At 28.4% G+C, this 23,438-nt stretch overlaps 1 protein-coding gene across 5 annotated transcripts in view; it reads left to right on the top strand.

The window, feature by feature from the left end:
* Positions 1 to 23,438, top strand: part of Pax (Paxillin) — a 109,295-nt gene that overhangs the window by 77,098 nt on the left and 8,759 nt on the right. For 4 of the 5 annotated variants that reach the window (XM_065499465.1, XM_065499462.1, XM_065499463.1 and 1 more), the window contains exons 7-8: positions 16,376 to 16,789; positions 16,873 to 17,103. In XM_065499465.1, the coding sequence (XP_065355537.1) occupies positions 16,376 to 16,789; positions 16,873 to 17,103 (645 nt within the window). Of the gene's footprint in view, positions 1 to 16,375; positions 16,790 to 16,872; positions 17,104 to 17,231; positions 18,214 to 23,438 lie in introns of those variants that run through there. The other variant, XM_065499466.1, reaches the window with a different exon arrangement.

Consider the following 23,438-nt stretch of genomic DNA (forward strand, 5'->3'; position numbering starts at 1 on the left):
TAAATTAATATCGTGATGAAATTGGACATAATCAATTTGAATGGAATGAAATTTGCACCAAGGTTAGTTCTATTGGATTTAGTAATTTAGGTCCCATTTTAAAAAAAGTTAGATTTTGCAAAAAGAAAAGTCAAAAATTGTATGTCTTGAGTTACAGAATATTTATTTTGATAGATATCACACTCGCATCCCACTAAGCGACCAAAAGGGTATTCAAGGAAAATACTTAAACTTTCATTTGAGAACAAAAAAGGGCCCATTTTGAAAAAATGTAAAAAAAAGTTTTTGATTTCGGAAAAAAAATTTAAATTTTTTCTACGTCGTTATTAAGGAGTTTTGCGTGTTATTTTTATATAAAAGTGAAATGATTTGGAAGTAGTTTAAAATCTATAGAAACTAAATTAAAAAAAGTTTGAAAGGCCAGAACAAATTAAAAGGAGCTATTAGAGGTTAAGTGTAAATTACATCTAATACTGTAAAGTATCAGGAGTAAGTACTATAAATTTCAGCTGCAATTATCTGCCATTCTAATAACCAAAACAATTTCAGTGCCTACATATTTTACACATTTTTTTTGTATTATTTTGCCCAATTTTAAAAATTATGAAAGTTTCAGAGTTATTTACGTCTATGCTGAATTGGCCAAACCATGTATTTGTATGTCGAAATTTTTTCAATGGATCATTTATGTTATTTTTAATTATAAACCTAATTGAAGCCATTTACAAAAATGACATACTTTTTTCAATACTTTTATAACGTCAATGTTTATTTGGCCAACTCCTATATGCAATTTATAATATTTTTTGCGATGGATCAAGTGTGTTTTTCTTAAATGTACACCAAATTTAAAATTTTACATGAATAACCTAACTTTTTCGATCATTTCAAAACGTCCACTTTTGTTTGGCCAAACCCTGTATATGTATTCCGAAATTTGTAAGACAATTTTCTTCAATCACTTATGCTATTCTTCATTTTTGGACTAAATTTCAGGCATTTACATGAATAACCTAATTTTTTCGATGCTTTTAAAATGATTATTTGGACAAACCCTGTATATGTAATCCGAAATTTTAATGATCGATTTTTTTTCGATCACATATTTTATTCTTTAGTTTTGGAATAAATTTCAGCCGCTTACATACAATTTTTTGATACTTTTAGAACGTCCATGCTATTTTGACCAAACCCTGTACTTGAATATCGAAATATTTATCGATCGGTTGGTTATGTTATTCTTAATACAAATACCAATTTTCAAAAATTTTTATGAAGAAATAAAGAAGTTATGGATTTTTGGCCGGAATTGATCGGAAGACATCGATTTCAAAAGATGGTTCACTTGACATGAAATGCACCATATATTTAAATTTTCATACAGTGCACAGTGGATCCGCCCATAGGCCAAAAATAAATAAAACGATGACAAAATATTTAGACAAAATGCATAAAAATTGTCTCTTAGATATCCAATCTTTTAAATGGCATACCGGTTTTTGCTGGAAATCTAACGGGACTTTTTAAAAATAAAATTAAAAGCATGAGCAAATATTCATTTGCAAAGCGCAGCTGAACGCTGGATTTGCAAACGTGCACTTCAAAACGGTCTTGCAATTGCTGTAGTCTACAAAATTAAATTATTTTCAATGAATTTTGAAGTTAAAGGTATTTATTTTATCTTTAGAAAATAATAACACTAACTTGTGTTGTAATTCTTGTGAAATTAATGTTTTAGTTAACCTATATATTTGTTACTTTTTTGTATAACTTCATTATGTTTACTTAAAGTTTTAGATGTGTTCCCCCAATATTCCCCCGTAGGGTTTTTTTCATTGTATTTATCAGATTCTTAAGATAATAAAAGTGCTGAAGTTAGTTGCGGAAATTTGCGGATGGGCTTGTAATCTTTAATATACTAACTCGCCCCACAGAGGGATGGCTTCATACATTTTTTTTGCAAAAATTATAAGCTGTGGTCGTAGAGCGCTGATATTTGGCACAGAGAATTATATGGACTAAGTTAAGAAAAAAATGAAATTTTATCAAAATCGTCCACGCCCAACGCCCACTGCCCATACAATCCAAATTGATTTTTTCGCATAAAATTGTTTATATCCAAGCAAATGTCTAGAAATTTGGTACATACATTTATTGAAACCAAAAAGGAACTCATGCTGAGTTTCAATAAAATCGGTCACGCCCACCGCCCACGAAACTCATTCATAGATTAGAAATTTTTGGATATTTCGTTCATTATTCGACAAAAAGTGTCGAAACAAGACACTCCCACCTTTCATTTTATTAAAAAAAGAGCTTGGGGGAAAGTGGGGCTACATTTATTTTCTCCATGGAAAATCAAAAATACAATAATTATTAGACTTATAGATTTGGGCATATCTTCTTAACTGTTATGGTATCCCCATAATTTTTTTTTATTGATGTGGAAATGTTATATTTTTCAAATATGTTAAAGGTAAATGGTATATAAACCACTGAATTGCGTGAAAATGTAAGTAAATTTTTGCTTAACACCCTTGCAAGGACTTTACATTTCATCTTTAAACATTTCTCTACAAAACTGCATCATTTGATTGTTGAAATTAAGTGTTTGAAAAATTTACTTTTTGACACCAAAATCCCTCTGTGTGCCGTCTTATTTTTGCATCGGTACATAAAAATCTGATCCATGGAGCTGAGGTAAGCAAGCATGTAGTAGTGTCAATAGGTGAAGGAAGGAAGATGCTGAAGCGAAAAATAAGCATATAAAACAGTTTAGATTGTAACATACCCGAAAAATATCGCGCATATAACTTTGTATAACTTTTTAATTTAGTTTTTTTTTCAGTGTATAATTCAAATGAATTAAAATGGAATAAAAATTAACTAAAATTGTTTAAAACAAACGAATTTTCATACTGAAATATTTTATTTCAAAAATTCATAAAACAAATCTAAAAGCCAATTAACCCTTGAAAAATCAAAGGGCTACTGTGGCTAAAGTTGTTAATATTTTTTCTAAAAAATTTGCGGACTTTAAGTTTTTCGGGCATGCTATGAGGTGATAAATTTTGAAGACCCTACCTTTTTTAGTTTTGAAGATATTGATTATTGACCGCTTGTTCATATAAGGGAAACCACTGTGCAGTGGGGGAATTTAGAAAAAGTGGAAATAAATCTGAATTTAATAATAAGTAAGAATAAGCATTGTTTTAGTGATTTTAAAAAGAAACAAATTGTTTTATTTCCTTTTTTCATTCCTTACAACAAATTTTCTTTGCATATTTCAGGCACAAATTAGGATTTATTTTTTACGTAAATACACTGCTTCGATTCTGAATACACTCAGGTCTCGTTTTATGCGGATTTTTTTTATGCGGATTCAAATTTATGCGGTTTTTAAATTAACGATTTTTTTTTTTGTAATTTTAACAGATTTTAAAATTTTAGATGTTTCTTTTAAAAATTCTGGTGATGAAAATGATATTTTATAATATGATTATATCATCTAGTGATGAAAGTGACGTTGAACCAATTCCTAAACCGACAATTATTCATTCATTCAGATTGATCATACATATTTACAGAATTTCTTTAAAAAATGTCTTAGCTTATTTTTTGGATCATTTTCTGTTATTAATGAATTAATATTATATTTTTGTTTATTTTTTTTAAAGGGTTTTTGTTTTTACTGTTTAAGTAAATGAAATAAATATATTTTTGTTGATTTTTTTATGCGATTTTGCTTTGGATTTTTAATTAAAATTGGAATTTATGCGGTTTTTCAGAATTTCATTATTTTTTATATGAAGCTAGAGTATCGTTTTATGCGAATTCAATTTATGCGATTTTTTTGGAACGCATCTATCGCATAAAACGAGACCTGAGTGTATTTGCAAGGCCAGTTTGCAAAAGCAACAACAAAGTATACACCAACAGCTTTAACATTTTGCATTTCCAAGAGTGTCAGTCCGTTTAAACTAATTCCGAACTCCGCTAATGATTCTTATTGTAAATTATGTCCAGTGTTGTAAATCCCGGTTCCATTTAGTTTGTTTAGTTAGTAGCATTTTTGCTAAACTTGTTACATGTGCATTGGTAGTTTACTATGAAGAATGAATTCCGCTATTGTACATAATTACTAACTGGAAATTTCATTGAAAATGTTATAATTCTTTATATATTGTTGAGTTTTCATAAAAAACATTCAATTCAATATATTCAAAAACAAATGACTTCTTTCAATGACAACTTATAACTAAATCAGATTCTTCTAAGCGGATTTTACACAAATAAATCTACACACTTAATATTTTTTTTAATATTTCATTATATTGTTTCTACATTGTGTTTAACATAAAACAAATTGTCCCATAAACAAATTAAAAAAAAAACATGCGTATATATATATTCATGTTTTTTTAAAAAAAAAAATATGTATGTTTGTCTATATATATGCTTGAGTTAGTTGTACCATTTAAAATCTATAAGATGAAAACATAAATAATATTTATTTAGTTTTTTTTCTAAGCATAATAGGAAAATAAATATAAAAAATAAATGATTCCAAAAATAATTCGATACAGTTTAAAAAAAGATTATCGAAACGTTTGACTATTGAAAAGCGCACAAGATCGAGGTACCACAGCGACGACAACAACCACAATGGAAACAAATAAAACAACCAGCCAGCCAGCCAACCATCAACCATAATTCAATGCCACTGGTGACACTGATTCCTTCCAACATGTTGACAGTCGCTAATACTTGTTTTCAAAATAAAATGGATTTTATAATTTATATTTTACTTATCACTAGTTTAAAGATGAAAAGTAGGACGTAGGTATTTATGTGGGTCGTTGAGTTTGTAACATCTTTATTGTAGGATAATTTTACAAAACACACATTTTGTAATTTTCATTACCGAGGTTTCTGACAAAATGTTACATTTTTTAGATTTTGTTTTAAATATCGAAATATTTTGAAAATATTCGCGTATTTTAATGAAACTTTAGAAAATTAATTCGTGAATTAAACTTTTATGTTCAAATCGAATATCGTTATTATACCCTTCACCATCGTGAGAAGGGTATATGTATATAAGTTTGTCATTCCGTTTGTAATTTCAACATTATTCATTTCCGACCCTATAAAATATATATATTCTGGATCCTTATAGATAGCGGAGTCGATTAAGCCATGTCCGTCTGTTGAAATCAATTTTCTGAAGATCCCATATATCTTCGGGATCCAAATCTTCAATAATTCGAGAAGTTTGCTATTTAAAATCAGCAAAATCGGTCCACAAATCGCTGAGATATGTATAAGGAAAAAACCAGTACAACCTCGATTTTTGACCTATATCTGGATTACTAAGTCATTAATATAGACAGTATGGATATCTAATGATAGATATTTCAAATGATAGATTTGCAACGACGTATATAAGACCATAGTAAGTTGGACCTACAATGGGTAAAAATCGGAAAAAATATTTTTTAAACCGAATTTTTTTTTTACCAAAAAAAAGTTTGAATATAAATTTTTTTTTTTTAAATTAAAAAAAAACAATTTAAAATTTAAAATAACAATGAAAAAAAAAAATTTACAAAAAATGAAAAAAAAACTTTGTAAAAAAAATTTTGTGTACTTAAAAATATTTAAAATTTGTATTTTGAAGTATAACTTGGTGAAGGGTATATAAGATTCGGCACAGCCGAATATAGCTCACTTACTTGTTAATTGTTTATACCGACCATCAAAAATGATGGGATTTTGTCATTACGTTTGTAACACATCAAAATATTTGTCGCAGACCCACATTAGTTTATATGTCTATCCGCCTGTCTGTCTATTGAAAATACGATAGGGCCCAAACGAAAGGAGCTAGCTGGCTGTAATTCCCACAAATACTCTCTGTTGATAAGGTCTTTTTGGTATTGAAAATGGGCAATATTGGTCCATGATTTCACCTAGACCCCATACAAATGCCCCCCCGTAATACTGTTTGAGCAGCCATTAATATGTTGTTTATGCGGCAATTCTGATAAAATTGTACACAAATTAGTTCCAAGTACTTTGAAATTATACTGTAAAGTATGGCGAAAATCAGGCAACATTTGTTCCTTGTCCCCATACAAGGTCCCCATCAGAAAATTACTTGAACATTCTTAATAGTCTTGTCCACAACTTTTAATTTTATTCACAAAAGATAAGATACATAACTCATAGTAATTAGCTACATCGTGCAGTGTTCTTCTATCTTTAGTACTGCAATAGTCGGCAATGCAGTTTTTACAAAAGGACAAGATTCTGTAAGTTTTCTGTTTGTTGTTGATTTTGAATACATACATTTGACTTGTGAAAAAGATAAGATATATATATTATATATCAACGTATAGGAAATTGTGTCTTCTTTTCAAAAATTTATACAATTTTTAAAAATTAAAAAAATTATAGAAGACTTTTTGTAAAAATATGGGAAAAAATTTTAAAATGTTATTAGGGTATATTTGCTTGATCTTTTGTTTATAAAATCAAAAGTTGTGAACAGATTTTAATCATTTAGAGCTTGTTTTGTTTGGAGCTTTATTTTGTATATGCTTGGACAAAAAATTAACAGCGTGGCTTCATTCATTTGCATGCCATTTTTAAATACAAAAATTTCGAAATTTTGCTAAAAAATTTATTTTTCTAAAACGACTGCGAAGATAAAAAACATGTTAATCCCTTCTTAATTAATTTTATTGCGGAATTTCGGTTTTTTCATTTTATTCAATAAAATAAACTGTTTTTGAGTTACGCGAATATATGTATGTTGTGCAACCTCCTCCATTTTCGAAATAACCGTATATCTCGAAAATACGAGCTAACCTAAAAAAACGGTTAGCACCACTGAATTCACCGTACCCGAATTAGTTTAACCCACCATGTGCCTCGCTTGACAGTTTTTTCAACTAGCACTGTGTTATTAATATCGTGATGAATTTGGACATAAACAAGTTTTATATGAACATAAATATTTCTAATAATTTTTGTGAGGATCGGTCCAGGAAAATGGTGGTCCTTTATCAAGCCAATAAGGGCCAAACAGAGTTTGTATTTACTGCATGTGGTAAACGAAGACCAACTGTGTTCAGTCTCCTGAGTGTCCAGGCAACGACCCTACTCAATAATACATCTAATGAGATGTGATTCATGTCAAGGAACCCATACAAACTCGTCGGTTGTGCCTAAGCTTGTACAGAGACAGTCTGATTTGTTTTCCGCAAGAGGTGTATATAATAGCGTTTTCTTTTCTGACACAAAATGTTGCCAACATATTTTGTACCATTTATTAAAAGTTACCCATACCCTCATAATGTTTTACATTTTTAACGATCACAATAGAACAAAATTCATTACCGTTTATGCAAGTTTCTTTTATGTACCTTCTAAATGTTGTAAAACTATACATTTTGCTGTTTAAAAAGTGATGCATTTCTAACCCTTTGATAAAATTGAGGGTGAAACGTGTAGCATATCTTCGGGGTTTTAGGGCAACATTATTTGAAAAGAACATGTTATAGCCTTACCAAACTAAATTTGTGAAAAGAACACAGAGAAGGGTAAACGGCAGAATAAAGGCATCATTTATGTCAGAAAAGAAAACGCCATAAGAGCTTAATCTGGAGATGACAACTATTTATCTCCAGATTAAGCTCCTGTATTCACCTCGCTATATGAATGGCGTAGATTTCTGGACGAATAATGGTTGATATTCTAACCCCTTGCTTAGAAAGCCGGGTTAAAATACCTTTACTGAAATAATCCAAATTAGGATTTGGATTTTATTAATATTTAGAGGAAACATTTAAGAACGTCAAAAACTACGAATGTCTCATCTTAGATTCAGTTTACAATATTTTATTCCAAGGTTTAATCCTATTTTGACTGGCCTTAAATACAAACGCATATTTAAAATTAAATGTTATTGTAGCGTATCTAAAATTCGTCGTTATCTACACATTCACTTCCATTTGTGTTTGTTATATTTTGGATTATTTGGATTACAAAAATATGAAAGTAATGGTCAAATGGATAATCGCTTGAATTGTTGTTCCATAAACAAAATACACTGGGGACAAACAAATGAAGGAAGGACAGGCAAATGACCACATAAAATCACAATTCTCACTCATAACAACAGCATCAGCAGAAAAACACATGAGTGCATGGACGGACACGGACACTGAGGGGAAATGGCCATATCAACAAAACGTATAAATTAGTTTTCTATTAACAACAGATTTTATACATTTGTTGTTATTTTTGTTGTGCCCCACAAGATTACACTCGTCCACAACCCACCCGCTCATATGATCGTTGGAAAAACAACAACAACTAATCTACCGGCCGCTCTTATTAGCCACTGCTGTAGATTTTTTGGCAATAAATAATAGAATATAGAAATATAAACAATATTGCACACGGCCACCACCAAACAACCAACCATCGTTTTAATATTAGTTCTTCTGATCATAATCATCATGACGATGATCGTCGTCCTCATCATCAACGTCCACATCAAGTGAAGCGTAAAACACTGCCGCTCGCGCTTATTAAATATAGTTTTTCATTACGCTTTTCAAAGTTTATTTTTAATAATATTTATATTTCTGTGTTTTTTTTTTTTTTTGTTTCTTGCGTTTATATTTTTGTATATATATTTATGTTTAATTCTATTTATTATGGTCGGTCCATAACAACTAGATATGTAAATAAATGAAATCTTCTTGGTCAGTCAAAATTTGATTTAATATAATGTTTGTCTCGTGAAAAAGTAATTTATGGTTTAAGAGAACTTTTTTTAAAAGCATTTAATTTAATAATGAATTTATTATTTGTTTTTCAATTATTATTTTTTGTGAGAAGACATTAATGATTAATATGTACTTGGAAAGCTTCCGAATTTATGATTGATGAAATTCTAATAAGTCCCATAGGAAAGGAATATTTCCTAAGCCAAATTAAGAATTTTAGTAAAAAACAAGCAAGAGAGCTATATTCGGCTCTGCCGAATGTTATATACCCTTCACCAAGTTATACTTTAAAATATTTTTAGGTAAACAAAATTTAAAATTTTTATTTTTCGAAATTGTTTTTAATTTTTTTTAAAAAGTTTTTTCCAAGTTTTTAAAATTTTTTTGTACAAAAAATTTATTTAATGAAAAAAAAAACAAATAAGAGAGCTATATTCGGCTGTGCCGAATCTTATATACTCTTCACCAAATTATACTTCCAAATACACATTTTAAATAATTTTAGGTAACCAAAAATTTTTTTCCAGTTCTTTTTTTCATTTTTTGGAAAAAAAAATTTCAAGTTATACTTTAAAATATTTTTAGGTAAACAAAATTTAAAATTTTTATTTTTCGAAATTGTTTTAATTTTTTTTAAAATTTTTTAATTTTTTTTTGACAAAAAATTTATTTAATGAAAAAAAAACAAGTAAGATTCGGCTCGAATCTTATATACCCTTCACCAAATTATATTTCAAAATGCAAATTTTAAATATTTTTAGGTAACAAAATTTTTTTTTCCAAAGTTCTTTTTTTTCATTTTTTGGAAAAAAAAATTTTCCGAATTGTTATTTTAATTATTTTTTTTTTTTAAAATTTAAAATTTTTTTTGTTTAAATTTAAAAAAATTTTTAGTTTTTTAATTTTTTTTTTTTTGTAAAAAAAAATTCGGGTTAAAAAATATTTTTTCCGATTTTGACCCATTGTAGGTCCAACTTCTATGATGGTCTTATATACGTCGTTGCAAAGGACTTTGAAATATCTATCATTAGATATCCATATTATCTATATTAATGACTTAGTAATCCTCATATAGGTAAACAATTTAGGTTGTCCTGGTTTTTTCCTTATATCTAAGCCATTTGTGGACCGATTTTGCTGATTTTAAATAGGAAACTTCTTCGAAAGCATGTCTGACAGAATTATTGAAGATTTGGATCCCGAAGATATCTGGGGTCTTCAGAAAATTGATTTCAACAGACGGGCAGACAGACGGACATGGCTTAATCGACTCCGCTATCTATACCCTTCATAGGGTCGGTAAATTATATTGTGGAAATTACAAACGGAATGACAAACAAATATATACCCTTCTCACGAAGGTGAAGGGTATAAAAACGCCAAATCTTTATTTAACTTATCTTCATTAGCAAATACAATTAAATATTTTCACTCTGTAAGTTCATTAAGTGGCTTGTAAGTTCATTCTTCCCCTTTAGTTTTTAATAGTTTACAGCTCTGCTTAAAATAGCGAATTTTTTTAATTAATTCCGTATATTTTTTTTCTTAATATCATTCTTATTTTACGTTTAACGCTTTTCATTGTCATTGAAGCGCGTTGAAAAATAAAAGAAGAGGCAAAATGTTGTTGATCGCATTTCGGTGTTTATAAAAATGTTAAACAATTTTAAAGAAAATAAAACAACACTATGAAGCAAAAATATACCGCGTCCGTCGACCGTCAAACACATTTATGATCTTCATAAATGTGGCCACTTCTTTGCTGCTCCTCTCGTCATTCAGCATAATCGTGAACATGATTTTTTGTTTAAGTTTATTGAGGGTAATACACTCGAAGAAATAGTTTATGGTTAAAATAATAATTCTTTATTAATATTGTATACATGCAGTAAAGTAGTCGTATAATATGGTGCAAAGTCTTTTGCCACACGTCCATATTTTCTTCGATATAAATTAAAAAATATGAAATCATGTCATGAAGTTATAGTACTCCAGATATTCGAAAATATCTATTTGTTTTGTTTGATAGGTGCCACACCCACTAATACAATCCCGACCATTTTCCGCCAAACTCCGTATAGTTATAAGAAATTGATTCATTACAATTATAGTTCTGCAGATATTCTTTTCTTGCAAACTATGTAAAATAATAAGTGTGATATTCGGTCAAAATTTTGAAGACTTTCACAATTATAGTTCTCCAGATATTCAAAAATAAGTATTCACTTTGTATGGTTGGTAACACGCCCATTTTTCCTCTTACGCCCACTTTCAGTCAAGAAGCGCACAATGGTACCGAAGTAAATTCCGCGAAGTTTTTCGACTTTCACAATTATAGTTCACCAGATATTCTATAATAACTAATTACTTTTTATGGGAAGTTCCACGCCCACATGAAATTTCAAAATAAAAAGTATCCTATTGTTACTTCTATATATAGAGGAACATATAGTAAATATTTCAAGAGGATCGGTATAGTGGTTCAGGCTCCTATAAGTCACAAAAACACGAATTTTCTTGGAAAACGTTTCCGGTGAGTTTGCAATTTTTGGCTGAGGGAGACAGAAGTCAATCCGGATCGTTAATATTGTTGTCTTAGCCAATTTACAATAATTTGCCGACAACTATCATGCTGAATATAATTGCAGCTGTAATCAAATTCTCTAGGCGGAGCTAGTTATGTGACTGGTTCTCCGGTGGGCACATTTTCACATTCTTTGACAGTTAACGGAACTATCCGAAATGAGCAGGTTTTGTTTTGGATAAAATTAATTGATAATTTTAAAATTCCTTGCTAAATTGTCTGTTTTTTGCCAAATGAGCCAAGTGAATTTCCCTCATTGTTGTTTATTTCCCATTCTTTGTTAATCAATTATTATTTTTATGAGTGTAACAATAGTTTTATAGTTTTTATAGTTTTTTTGTTTAGCTTGTTAACAAACTCAGCTTGTTGTCACTTCTTCTTGGCCAAAAATCTTTAGTTTTCCGACTTGTGTTTTTTTGTTGCTCTTCTCGTGCCACCAAATAAATCCACAAAATAGGTTTAACCTTCAGTGGATGATGTTGATGGTGATGTTTTTAAAACAGAGTAAGTGGAAACAGAAACAGTCTGTTCAATATCTGTTTGTTTTATTATTATTTTGTTTTTTTTTTCTGTGTTTGTATCTTTTTTTTTTTGCTATTGTTTAATTCAGTTAACGCAAACTTGTTGCTTTGGCCTGGTCTGTCCGTTCTGCTAAATGTCTGTCTGTTTGTCTGCCTCCGTGTTCTGTAGATGTCTCGATATACATATTTATACCTCGTATATGTATGTAAGTGCCTGTTTTTGGATGTTATTTTCTTTCAATCTGTGGTAATTCCGCTTACCCGCCCCCTCCTCCAGCCTTATGATACGATGTGAGGGAATTAAAAAGTAATAAATGTATTTTTGCAAAATTATAATATAAAACAAAAATAAAATATAAAATATTTTGTAGAGTAACGTGTGCCACCGTTAAGCACATTTGTGTTAATTTTTCTTGATTCTTTTTCTTTTGCTCCAAGTAATTGAAATCAACACAAATCAAATGCAAATGTGTATGTCAAGAGATTTTTTATATGATTTTTGTGTGGTTTATTTATATTTGTTCATCGTTTTGTGGGGAATTCCTTATATGATGAAAATTCAAAAAATAGAAAACATTTTTGCACACATTTGTTTTGCACCCCACCACTTTGCACCCCAATTTTTGTTTATCCACGTTGCTAAAACGTTTGGCGTTTGAGCACCCAGCACCTTGAAATTAAAATTCTGTTCATTAGTTTGTCACTAATGGACTTCAACATAAATTAATTAAATATCTCGCTTAATTGGATTTTAATAATTTCATGGTGTTGGAAATGTATAAATTATTGTAAATAAATGTTTTTACATTTTGCACTCGTTTTAGGTGACAATTTTGCAAAGAAAAGAAACCTTCGAATTTTCACGAATTTTTTTCCAAATCAAAGTCCAATGATAAATGGGAAATTTGTTGATTATTTCATAGCATTAATTGATAAATAAATACAAGATTTATTTAAATCCATTAAAAATCAATCTACTCTGCAGGCTTCTTTAAAGAATTATTTTTCTAAAAAAGTGTTAAACAAAAAAATCGGTTGGAATATTTTAGAGATTTGTATTGGTAATTCTCCCAACCATTTTATGACCCAGGCCATATGTTAAGTAAAATGCATGGAAATAATGTACTCGTTTTAGGAATTTGTATAATATACTCATATTTTCACATTCATAAAAGTTCTGATGCAGATTTTTATCTAACTAAGAGCAAGATTTTGATTTGCTCTTAAGATAAAAATTTTAAAACCATTTAAAAGCACCAAAAATTAAGAATTGATCTTGAAGTATTCAAGAATAATAAAACTATAAAACAATTAGATCAATAATTTCCACAAATATTACCATAGCTACAAAGATTTTACTGAAATCGCGAAACTTTAACCTTCCAGCACTGGATGAAAGGTTAAATTTTTGAATATTTGAAATTGTTGATAAAAATGTAACGATTTTTTTTATTATTTTAGATGATCATTAAATTTTTGTTCAAAATTATCAAAACAAGTCCAATTTTTTAAAACACTGAAAACACAACTTTCCTCTAAATTACAGTAATAGAGATAAGTTGACAAGTAATCGTAACATTATTATGTTATATCCTTTATAAGATTTCGGACAGTATTAGAACGTATACTTTTCAAAGTTGTATTATAACTAATGCCTTTTGATTGGGCTTCAATGATGGACATTTGATGGATTTTTTCAACATATATTGAGATCATCATCGATCAAATAATATTAAACAAGAATGTTCTTAAACAAATTAACCGAATCTGATTTCCATTTTGCACAAAACAAATCAGAGATTCGAAATAATTAATTCTTGTTAGCTTAATTCATGTGAATATTAATTCAGAATTAAAAATCTCAATTAATTACATAAAACCATTCCCAATAAACTAATTGAAATGCTTTTATTTGAATAGAATTCATTGATAAATTGTTTCTAGTAAAAAATAGTAAATTTTTTCTAGTAAATAGTAAATTTTTCCAAAGAAATGCATTCGAAGTTCGAACAAACTTTTAAATGATCAAATATTTGTTAATTCAAATCTAGTACAAATTAAATGAAAATATTTTTTTTCTTATAATCGAAGAAAATACTAATAGTTTTGAATTGAAGATAAATTTAATAATTGAAAATATATTTTGAAACTAAAGGTAAACTCGATGATTCAATAAGAAGGTAATTCTATATAGATCTTATTACACTCTGCTTTAAAATAACACTTTTTGTCAGAACTTGAAAAGCGACCTAATTGGTGTTGTAGACCTAGGTGAGGACATACTACAACCGTTTTCAAAGATTTTGAAAGACCCTCAAAATTTTTAGTTACTTTGGATAAAATGTGTTAGGGTAGGTCGTAGTACTTTAGTACCTCTAACTCAAACATTTTTAGACCGATTTCAGAATTTAAGATAATTAACGAAAGACGAAGAATTAAGCTTTCATAAAATGTATGCATAAAATGAAAGAAGTTTTTATAAAAAGTTTCGCATATTTTTTTATTTTTTTCGTAACTTTTCAAATTCAACAATAGTTATTTCAGTTTATTTCTATGAAAACATATTTTTTGTTGTACAGTATTTTAAAGACAATTTTATATAGAAATTAACGAGACATTTCTTGTTGAAATCGGTTTTTATTTGCAAAAGTTATTAAACTTTTTCAAAAAAATTTACCTTGTAAATTAAAAACTGTACAAATATTTTTTTTTATAGTTTTTTGTTTTTTTATTCATATCATGGGGGATAAAATACTAAAAGAGGTTTTAATGGAAAGTTGAATATCTTTTACAATTTTCATCCGATTTGAAAAATTAAAACAAGAACTAAATTTTCTTTAAATTTGTATAAGCTTTCATATCAAAACAAGCTATGAAAAAGTTGATAAATTTTGTTTTTTTGTTAGATAATTTTTCTTTCCAATCCCATTAACAAATTTAAAGTTGGACAAAAACTGACTGAGTTACAGGTCGATAAGTTGACGAACATCATTGAAAACGGTTATTTAGAATAACTTCTGAATTTGAGGCTGTTTCTGAAATTTTTTGACACAATTTGTAATGTAGTCAGCAAGACCTATAACTCACGCTAGGTAGTTTTTCATGTTTTTTTCACATTAAAGAAATGAACTCAATATATTTGAAGTACCTACTAAGAAATGTAGCATATGAATAAATTCGTAATGAATTCCTCAATAGAATGGTTAAAAGATCAAATTTAATTTCAGTTTGAAACTTGAACAATAAAAGTTTTTAAAATATTAACCAAGAAATTATATTTTATTAAAAATAAAATCTTTAAACACAATACTTGGAACAACTTGAAAACTACAAAGTTAATTTTATTTCAAAATTATGTAAAATTAATACTATCAACAATTATAATTGAGTTGACTCTTGAGTTGACCGACCCTTGTCTTGACCGTTTTTGTATTTCAGTTTCACAAATATGTTCACCATTATCATAAGAAAATAAATAGCTAAAATATTTAGATTTGTATCCTTTGGTTTTAGATTTTACATTTTTAATTATTTAATACAAGTTATCTATGTAGCCCTTAAAAATATCCGTACACTTTATGATCCAATTATTTAATTTCATACAGAGTCCCAGAGAACCCAATTTTGTTTTAATTGGGCTAAATAACAAACATAGACACAAAAAAGAAACAAATACATTGGTTTTGTTGTGTGAATTAAACAAATTTTTTAGCGAATTTTCCGCAAAGTAAATATACACACATACATACAACAAACATACCGAAATTTTAAATTTTTCACCTACACATGCAAATTAAAAAAAAAGCACATGCACATGTATAGAAACTGAACCGATCGGATACGAAAATGCGTACGTATAGTTTTTTGTTGTATATCAAACCAAACCATTCATACATACAGCAAAAGCAACAATAACAACAACAGAAATATTCATATATTTTTGGCAATGATAACGACTGCGACGACGTCGACGATGGTTTGTTGTGGGACTGGCCCGCCAGATTGCTACTGTTAATGATGATGTTGTTGTTGGTTCTGCAGCCACCAAAATATAGACAAACGTCGTGTGCAAAGCGTTTTTTTTGTTTGTTTTTTGAATATTATTTTGAAAATGTGTGTGAAAATTGAAAAGAAACTGTGTTGTTTTCTCGATTCTGTGACGCTGACAGGCAAAATAATAAGAGCAAGAAGAAGACAAAGCAGCAAAAGAAAGAAAATTAAAAAGTTTTTGAGACTAGAACTAAATAAAAGTATTTTCAGTTTGAGAAATTTCATCAAACGTTACGGATCGCTCACATTTAAAACGTAAGAACTCGATAGAAATACCAAGACAAAAAAAAACATACAAAAGGAATACACTTCAAAAACGAAATTATTAAACGGAATTTGATTTAACTACTTGAATTAATTAATTATCTGGTTTAATTAAATAAATAACAATTGTTTTTTTTGTTTGCATTCAATTTTAGGTGAACAACGGTTCGAATCATTATCATCAAACGATAACTGATTACGCTAAACCCAACAAGGGCACTTCACATTTGACTCAGACTATAACTGAGACAACAACTTCTACGCTCGTGGAAGATAATCAACCAGATCAATTGGATTCTATGCTCGGCAGTTTACAAGCCAATATGAATCGTCAAGGTGTCAATACTGTACAAAAGGGCTGCTGCAACGCCTGTGAGAAACCCATTGTAGGACAAGTTATTACCGCTTTGGGCAAGACCTGGCATCCAGAGCACTTCACTTGCAATCACTGCAACCAAGAATTGGGCACACGCAACTTCTTTGAACGCGATGGCTTCCCCTACTGTGAACCCGATTACCACAATCTCTTCAGTCCTCGCTGTGCCTACTGCAATGGTGCCATTTTGGATGTAATATACAAATTTTAAAGTTGTTTTTAAAAAATGAATTTTTAATTTATTTTCTTCTGTTTTTATTTTTGTTTGGTTTCTAGAAATGTGTAACTGCTTTGGATAAGACCTGGCACACAGAGCATTTCTTCTGTGCCCAGTGTGGCCAACAATTCGGTGAAGATGGCTTCCATGAACGTGATGGCAAACCCTATTGCCGCAACGATTACTTTGAAATGTTTGCACCCAAGTGCAATGGCTGCAATCGTGCCATTATGGAAAATTACATTTCTGCCTTGAACTCTCAATGGCATCCCGATTGCTTTGTCTGCAGGGTAAGTTGTTAAAATTTTGCTAAATTTTATTTGATTAGCAAAAAAATAACTTAAATTCTAGACATTTTTCTAGAGCGTTTTGTTTTATGTTTGATATTTTCTATTATTTCCTTAAATACTTTTTCTAGGACTGCAAAAAAGCCGTCAGAGGTAAATCTTTCTATGCCATGGAAGGCAAACCAGTTTGTCCAACCTGCGTGGGTGTTGATGAGGAAGAATAAACTTAAAATAGAATTTCATTGTTATTAAAGATCGAACCAAAAAATCTAATTTGATCGCGTTTCGTTTGTTTTTTTATATAAACATTAAGATTTTTTCAAAAAAAATCTTTTATTTGAAATCGGCAGCTATTTCTGTTGGCATTTTTTCGAAATGAAATGAAACCACTACCACCAACCTAAACACAATACACTACACGAAAAACACCAAAATATATCATACAAAAATACACTAAAAAAACACACAAACACGCCTACACACACAATACGAAAAAACAACAAAAGTTTTTAGAAAATTGAACAAGAAATTCTATTTTATTTTAAACAAAATCTTCTTCATCTCTCAACACAACATTTGGAACAACTTGGAAACTACAAAGTTAATTTTAATTAAAAATTATAAGAAATTAACACATCAACAACCAACCCACCCTTTAGAAGGCCAAACTTTTGTGTCGATTCATTTTTTTTAAAGAATTGACCTCTTGTTTGGTTCATGGAGAATTTTCAAAATTCTTTTATTTTGAAAATGGTCTGTTTTGTAAAAAAAAAAGAAAAAATGCCCGCCCCTGTTAACCCTATGAGTGTTTTTTTACACTTTAATTTTTGTTACAGCTGTTTTGAAATGTTGACCCCATGTGACCCATTTTAAGAATTTGAAATTGAATTTCTAAAAACTAACACAATGAAACAGTTTTATAAAATTAGGCTTAAGTCTAGGTACTTTTAAAACACTATTTTTTTAATTAAATTATAAACAATATTGTAATATTATTTATTTGTAAATAAATATTAAAAAAAAAAAAATATTAAAAAAAATAAAAAAAAAATTATAAAAATATAAAAAAAAACTAAAAAACAACAAACAAACAAAAAACCAAAACAAACAAAACATTCACACTTCACATGTCTAATAAAGATTTTATTAAGACCTTGTCTCGATTTTGATGCAAAGGTCTTGATGAAATTTTTATATTTCTTCTCTCTGTTCATAATCATGACCACATTAAGGTCATGTTTTCTGTTCATCTTCATTTTCATAATCAGGTGTGTCCTTGCACTTGGTTTCTATTTCTAATTTTCTTTTTCCCCCCGCTCTCTAATACTTTTTTCCTCCCTCCCTCACACTCACACACTTTTGCTCGTCATATTTCATGAGGTGGGTGTTTTGTTTTGGTTTGAGTTTTTTTTTAAGTTACATCATTTTTATATTTGTTTATAATTTGTTGTTGTTTTTTTGTTTATTTTTCTATATAAACAATTTTTATTACAATATTGTTTTCCACATATAAATTTAATTATGTCTATTTGTTTATAAACTGTTTCGTTTCTTCTCTGAGTGGTTTTTATTAATTACCATTTTCAATTGTCTGAAATATACATTTAATTTTTCTTGCCCACTGCTTTGAGTTTCTGCTGTTTCACATGTTTTGCTTGTCCTTTCTGTGGAATTGTTGTTTCTAGAGATTTCCCATATTTTGCTGTGGTCGTCAATGTGTCTTTTCCTATTCAACATTATTGTATTTGAAGTTACACCATTTCCAAATTCAATAGGGTCATTAATTAAGTGATTAATTTCTGAACCTGTTGATATTACAACTCCGTCCATATACAACACCTGATGATGCCCCTGACTCTACCATATAAGTAGGTAAAATGTCAGCGGAACAAATCAGCAGGTTGTCAGTATACTAAAAAATCAAACACAATTTTGTACCGCTTCATTCTATTACTGATTAAACCGAATGATATTTGATCAAATATGTAAATTAGTTAAAGGTTGTCATCAGAGTCTGATAAAATCTGTTCCAAACATTTGTCAGACTTACAAGTGTTTCCTTAAAATTCACACACAATAATTGTATAATACTACTCCTTCGGAAACAGTGTAAATATTGTTTATGGACCCAAAAACATCCGAAAACGTGTACGTGATTTAAAATGATCAATTGTTTACAAGTGTCATTTATTTTTTTTCTTGTTTATATGTATGTACTATTTCCTTTGCTATGTTCTACATATAATTTGCTTTTAAAAACAATTTGCAAACAAATTTCGATATATATTATTAAAAATATTTTTATTTTCAATGCAATTTAAAAAAAAAGTTATTAATAAATTTTGTTATTTTCCATAATAAGTCGTAATATATGTATATTATGTATGTATTGTTATCTCCTTCTCTTACTCTATTAAAAGTGTCAATTTTACGATTTAAATGGGACAAATTGGTTAGATATTTTGTTTGAATATAGAGGAACAAAAATAATACACAGCTGTGCTTGACAATTCACAATTGTATAGAACAACATTTTTTAAATTTTACGAGTTTGTTTTCTGCCATTTGATGGATAGATAACTAATTGGTATTTTTGTATTTGTTTTACAAAATTTAAAATTGTATTATTATTTACAAACTGATTCGATTATATGTAAATAATATAGTATAATAATAAAAGGTTTTTCTTTATTTTTTAATTCTACCGAAATTTTAATAAACAGAATCCGAGTACGTTTGCGTTTTTAAACGAATTCTCATATGTTGGTATTCTGTAGATTAAATCCACATGATTTTGAATAAACAAACCGATTCAATGTACAAAATCGTGCGATTTGAAAAACCTTCAATTGTAAATTATTTGGTTTTGAAAATCGCTTGTTTTTGAAATCAATCTATTTATAGGGTCGACTATTTAAAAAAAAAATTTAAACTATTCTCTGAATTAAAACTTACAACAATTCATTCCATAAAACCATTCCGAATGAACTAATTATTTAGTTCCAATCAAACGTTTTTATTAAAATAGAATCATAGCTGTTAAGTAATGATTACTAATCATAATAATTAAATTAATTTCTTTTGGAAAGGCGAAGTAATGATTAAATTAGGATTATATGCAGATTCGCACGATTACTAATTGATTGCGATTACAAATAATCAAAATTACTAATGATAACGAGAAAATAATCAATAGTAATCAAAAAATAATTCGACTATTAATAATTACTTTTGATAGTTATTGAAAATAGTCGGAATATTTTTTGATTACTTTTGATTATTCTATCGTAATCGCAACTAATCTTGATTACTTTTAGATTATTTTGTAATCGTAATCAATTAGTAATCAGAAATTGTTCTAAAGAGAATTATATAATCAATTAAATTATTTTTAAAATGTTGAATTAATTCATACACTATTAATCATACAACAACAAGATTCAAATTTTGATATATCAAATTTAATCAGAATTGAATGAAAATATTTTTTTTATTTAATTTTGTTTTTGTTATATTTTCCATCATTTACAAAATGAATGGAAAAATATTTTCTCAAGCTAATTTGAAATAGATTTGAATTGAAGGTAAATTGAATGATTGATAGCAATTCTGTGTTGTTGGAGTCCATAAAGTACGGAAATAGTTATAGTTTTTCTCGATCACTTCGTTTTAGTAAAATTATTTTTCCGAATAAAATATGAAAACATATTTTACGGCCTCACGATCTCTAAATTGATCTCTAAGCGTGACGAAAATTAATATTCATTGAAGAAGAACAAACGACCATAACACAGCCATTTTCCAACTGATTTTCAAAAAGTATCTTCTGTTTGGAAGGTAAAACAAATATATTTTAAACAAAAGTAACATTTTTAAAATTAATTTCAAAACAACATACTTCTGATTTTCTGAAGTTGTAACTTTAAGAATATCGTTATTTTACTGCATTTGCTAATAGTACTAAATGAAGTGATCGATAGATAAGCATTTCCGAACTCTATTGACTCCAATAAAACGAATTGATACATGAGAAAAATTTTATGATTCAGTATAGTTTATAAAGGCAAATTGTAATAGATTTCAGTTGAAAATAATTTGAATGATTCAATAAGGAATTAATTATTTAATGAATGAATTCAGTAGTTTAAAGTACTATAGAATTAAGCCTGTTTTAATGAAATGGATTTGAATTAGAAGACAATTAGAATGATTCAATTTCTGATATTTTTAATTATGAGTTAAAATATTATGGATTTTATGGTTCTGTCATACATGATTAATGTTTATTTGAGAATAATTCAATGTCTAGCGTTGGATAATGTTTTGAAAATAATTGTTTCTCAACAAATTGGCGTATTTTTTTCTTAAAAATTTGAAGACAGTTTTAAAATTGCATTTATAAGAACATTATTTTCATGGATTTTAATTTAATTTTACAAGTAACGAGTGCAATGCTAAATATAATGTCAAAACTTTATTCACAATAATATAAATTTTGAGTTGAATTTTTTCTATAAATAAATTTCTTTGAAAATTATAAATAAGTTTTAATTGAACAAAAACAATTTATTTCTTTTCATTATAATGAATTATTTGCAATTAAATGAAACAATGTTGTTGCAAACATTGCTTAAACATTGAAAAAAAAAAACAATAAATTATTATTAACCCATTAACTCGTGACCCCAAATTCCGTTGGCAGTTTTTGTCGAAATTTCATACAAACGGTTTTTTTTGTGGGTATTTTTTACCCACATCGGCATCAATGGGTTCTAAAATATATATTTATATTTTAACTTAAAACCTGAAAGCACATATTAAAACTAGTTTTGAAGTATAATTGATATTATAGTATGCTGAATTTATACTTCCAAAGTCTTCGGAAAGTATCAGAAAGCACTGACAGTTAAATTTTCAATGGTAACAATTTCTCAAAATTATCGGCCTGGTTCTGGTGAATTTATCATATTATACCTAACCCTCAATATAAATATAATCGGTTTTTTCTACAAAAAAATTTAAAATTTTTACTCGAAAAATTAAATTCATATTCGTTTGTTTCCTAAGTAGGTATTTAAATTCTCACGCCATTAATTCATACCTGTACCACAGATAACTGAACCTACCCCGATCTATACTTTTTAAAATATAGGACATATCGAGCCCTTAGCGCCAAATTATCGTAAGCGACAAAACACAAATTTTACAGGAGAAGGTTTTTTCGATTATTTTGAAATTTATACATAGAATTAAAAATGTTATGATTCGATATAATATAATTTCGTTCAAGCTATTTGTCTATTTTTCAAAAATATTTATAACTTTTGACAATTAAAAATTCATGGAATACTTTATTGAAAAATATGACAAAAAAGTTTTTTATTGAATTTTTGCATAGATACAAATTTTTGGAATTGAAATAAAATTGTTATTTATGAATAGTTTTTAATTAAATTTCACAGTTATGTAAAATTTTCTATTCAAAATGGAAAGATAAAAACGAATTTTGAAATTTATTATCAGCAATCCCGCAATTCCCAAAAAAAGTGTTGAAAAATCCCAAAAAAGGAAAAAGTAAAAATGTTGAAAATTTAATTTTCAAATGCGAATATCTCCTAAGCTATAAGAGGTAATTGACAGCTACGACTAAGTCTTTTGTAGCGCTCGATGAACGATTTTATATGTGTAATTTTTTTGAAATCGGAACACAAACGAAGAAATGGGATCGTTTTAAAAATGTTACATACCCGAGGTGTCCTACTTTAAGGACCCTTGGTCGCGCCCCTGGTGGGCCCATGAGGTCTACATTCAGAACTTAAACTCGAGAACACTTCTTCTTTGCGCATGTGAAATTTCATTCAAACCAATGTAACCATTTAGAAGTATTTCCTTCTTTTTTTTCTATACCACTATGTGTCGCTTACGATAAAATTCGTTTACTGTAAAATGTAAACATTGACTTACGATAAAATCTTACCCCCCTATAATTTTGAAGTTATTAACAATTTTGATATTCTGAGAACGCTAAAACATCAGTCGGTTCATAAAATTTTAATTTTTCCAATAAAAAAAAAATTTTGAAAATGTCGCTTACGATAATTTGGCGCTAAGGGCTCGATATAAAGCTAAAAGGAATCATTTTTTGAATTTCCACTAACCCAATTTCCCAATATGTTCAGATTTTTTCAATTTGTTAAATTTCCTACTTTGTAACCGTGGGTATTTTTCTACCCACCCGGCGTTAATGGGTTAACAATTTATACAAAAACACACACAAGAATATAATGAAATATACAAGAAAAAAATTCAAACACAATTTTCAAAATTAAAGCATGAAT

Source organism: Calliphora vicina, chromosome 2, assembly GCF_958450345.1.
Source record: "Calliphora vicina chromosome 2, idCalVici1.1, whole genome shotgun sequence".
NCBI lineage: Eukaryota > Metazoa > Arthropoda > Insecta > Diptera > Calliphoridae > Calliphora > Calliphora vicina.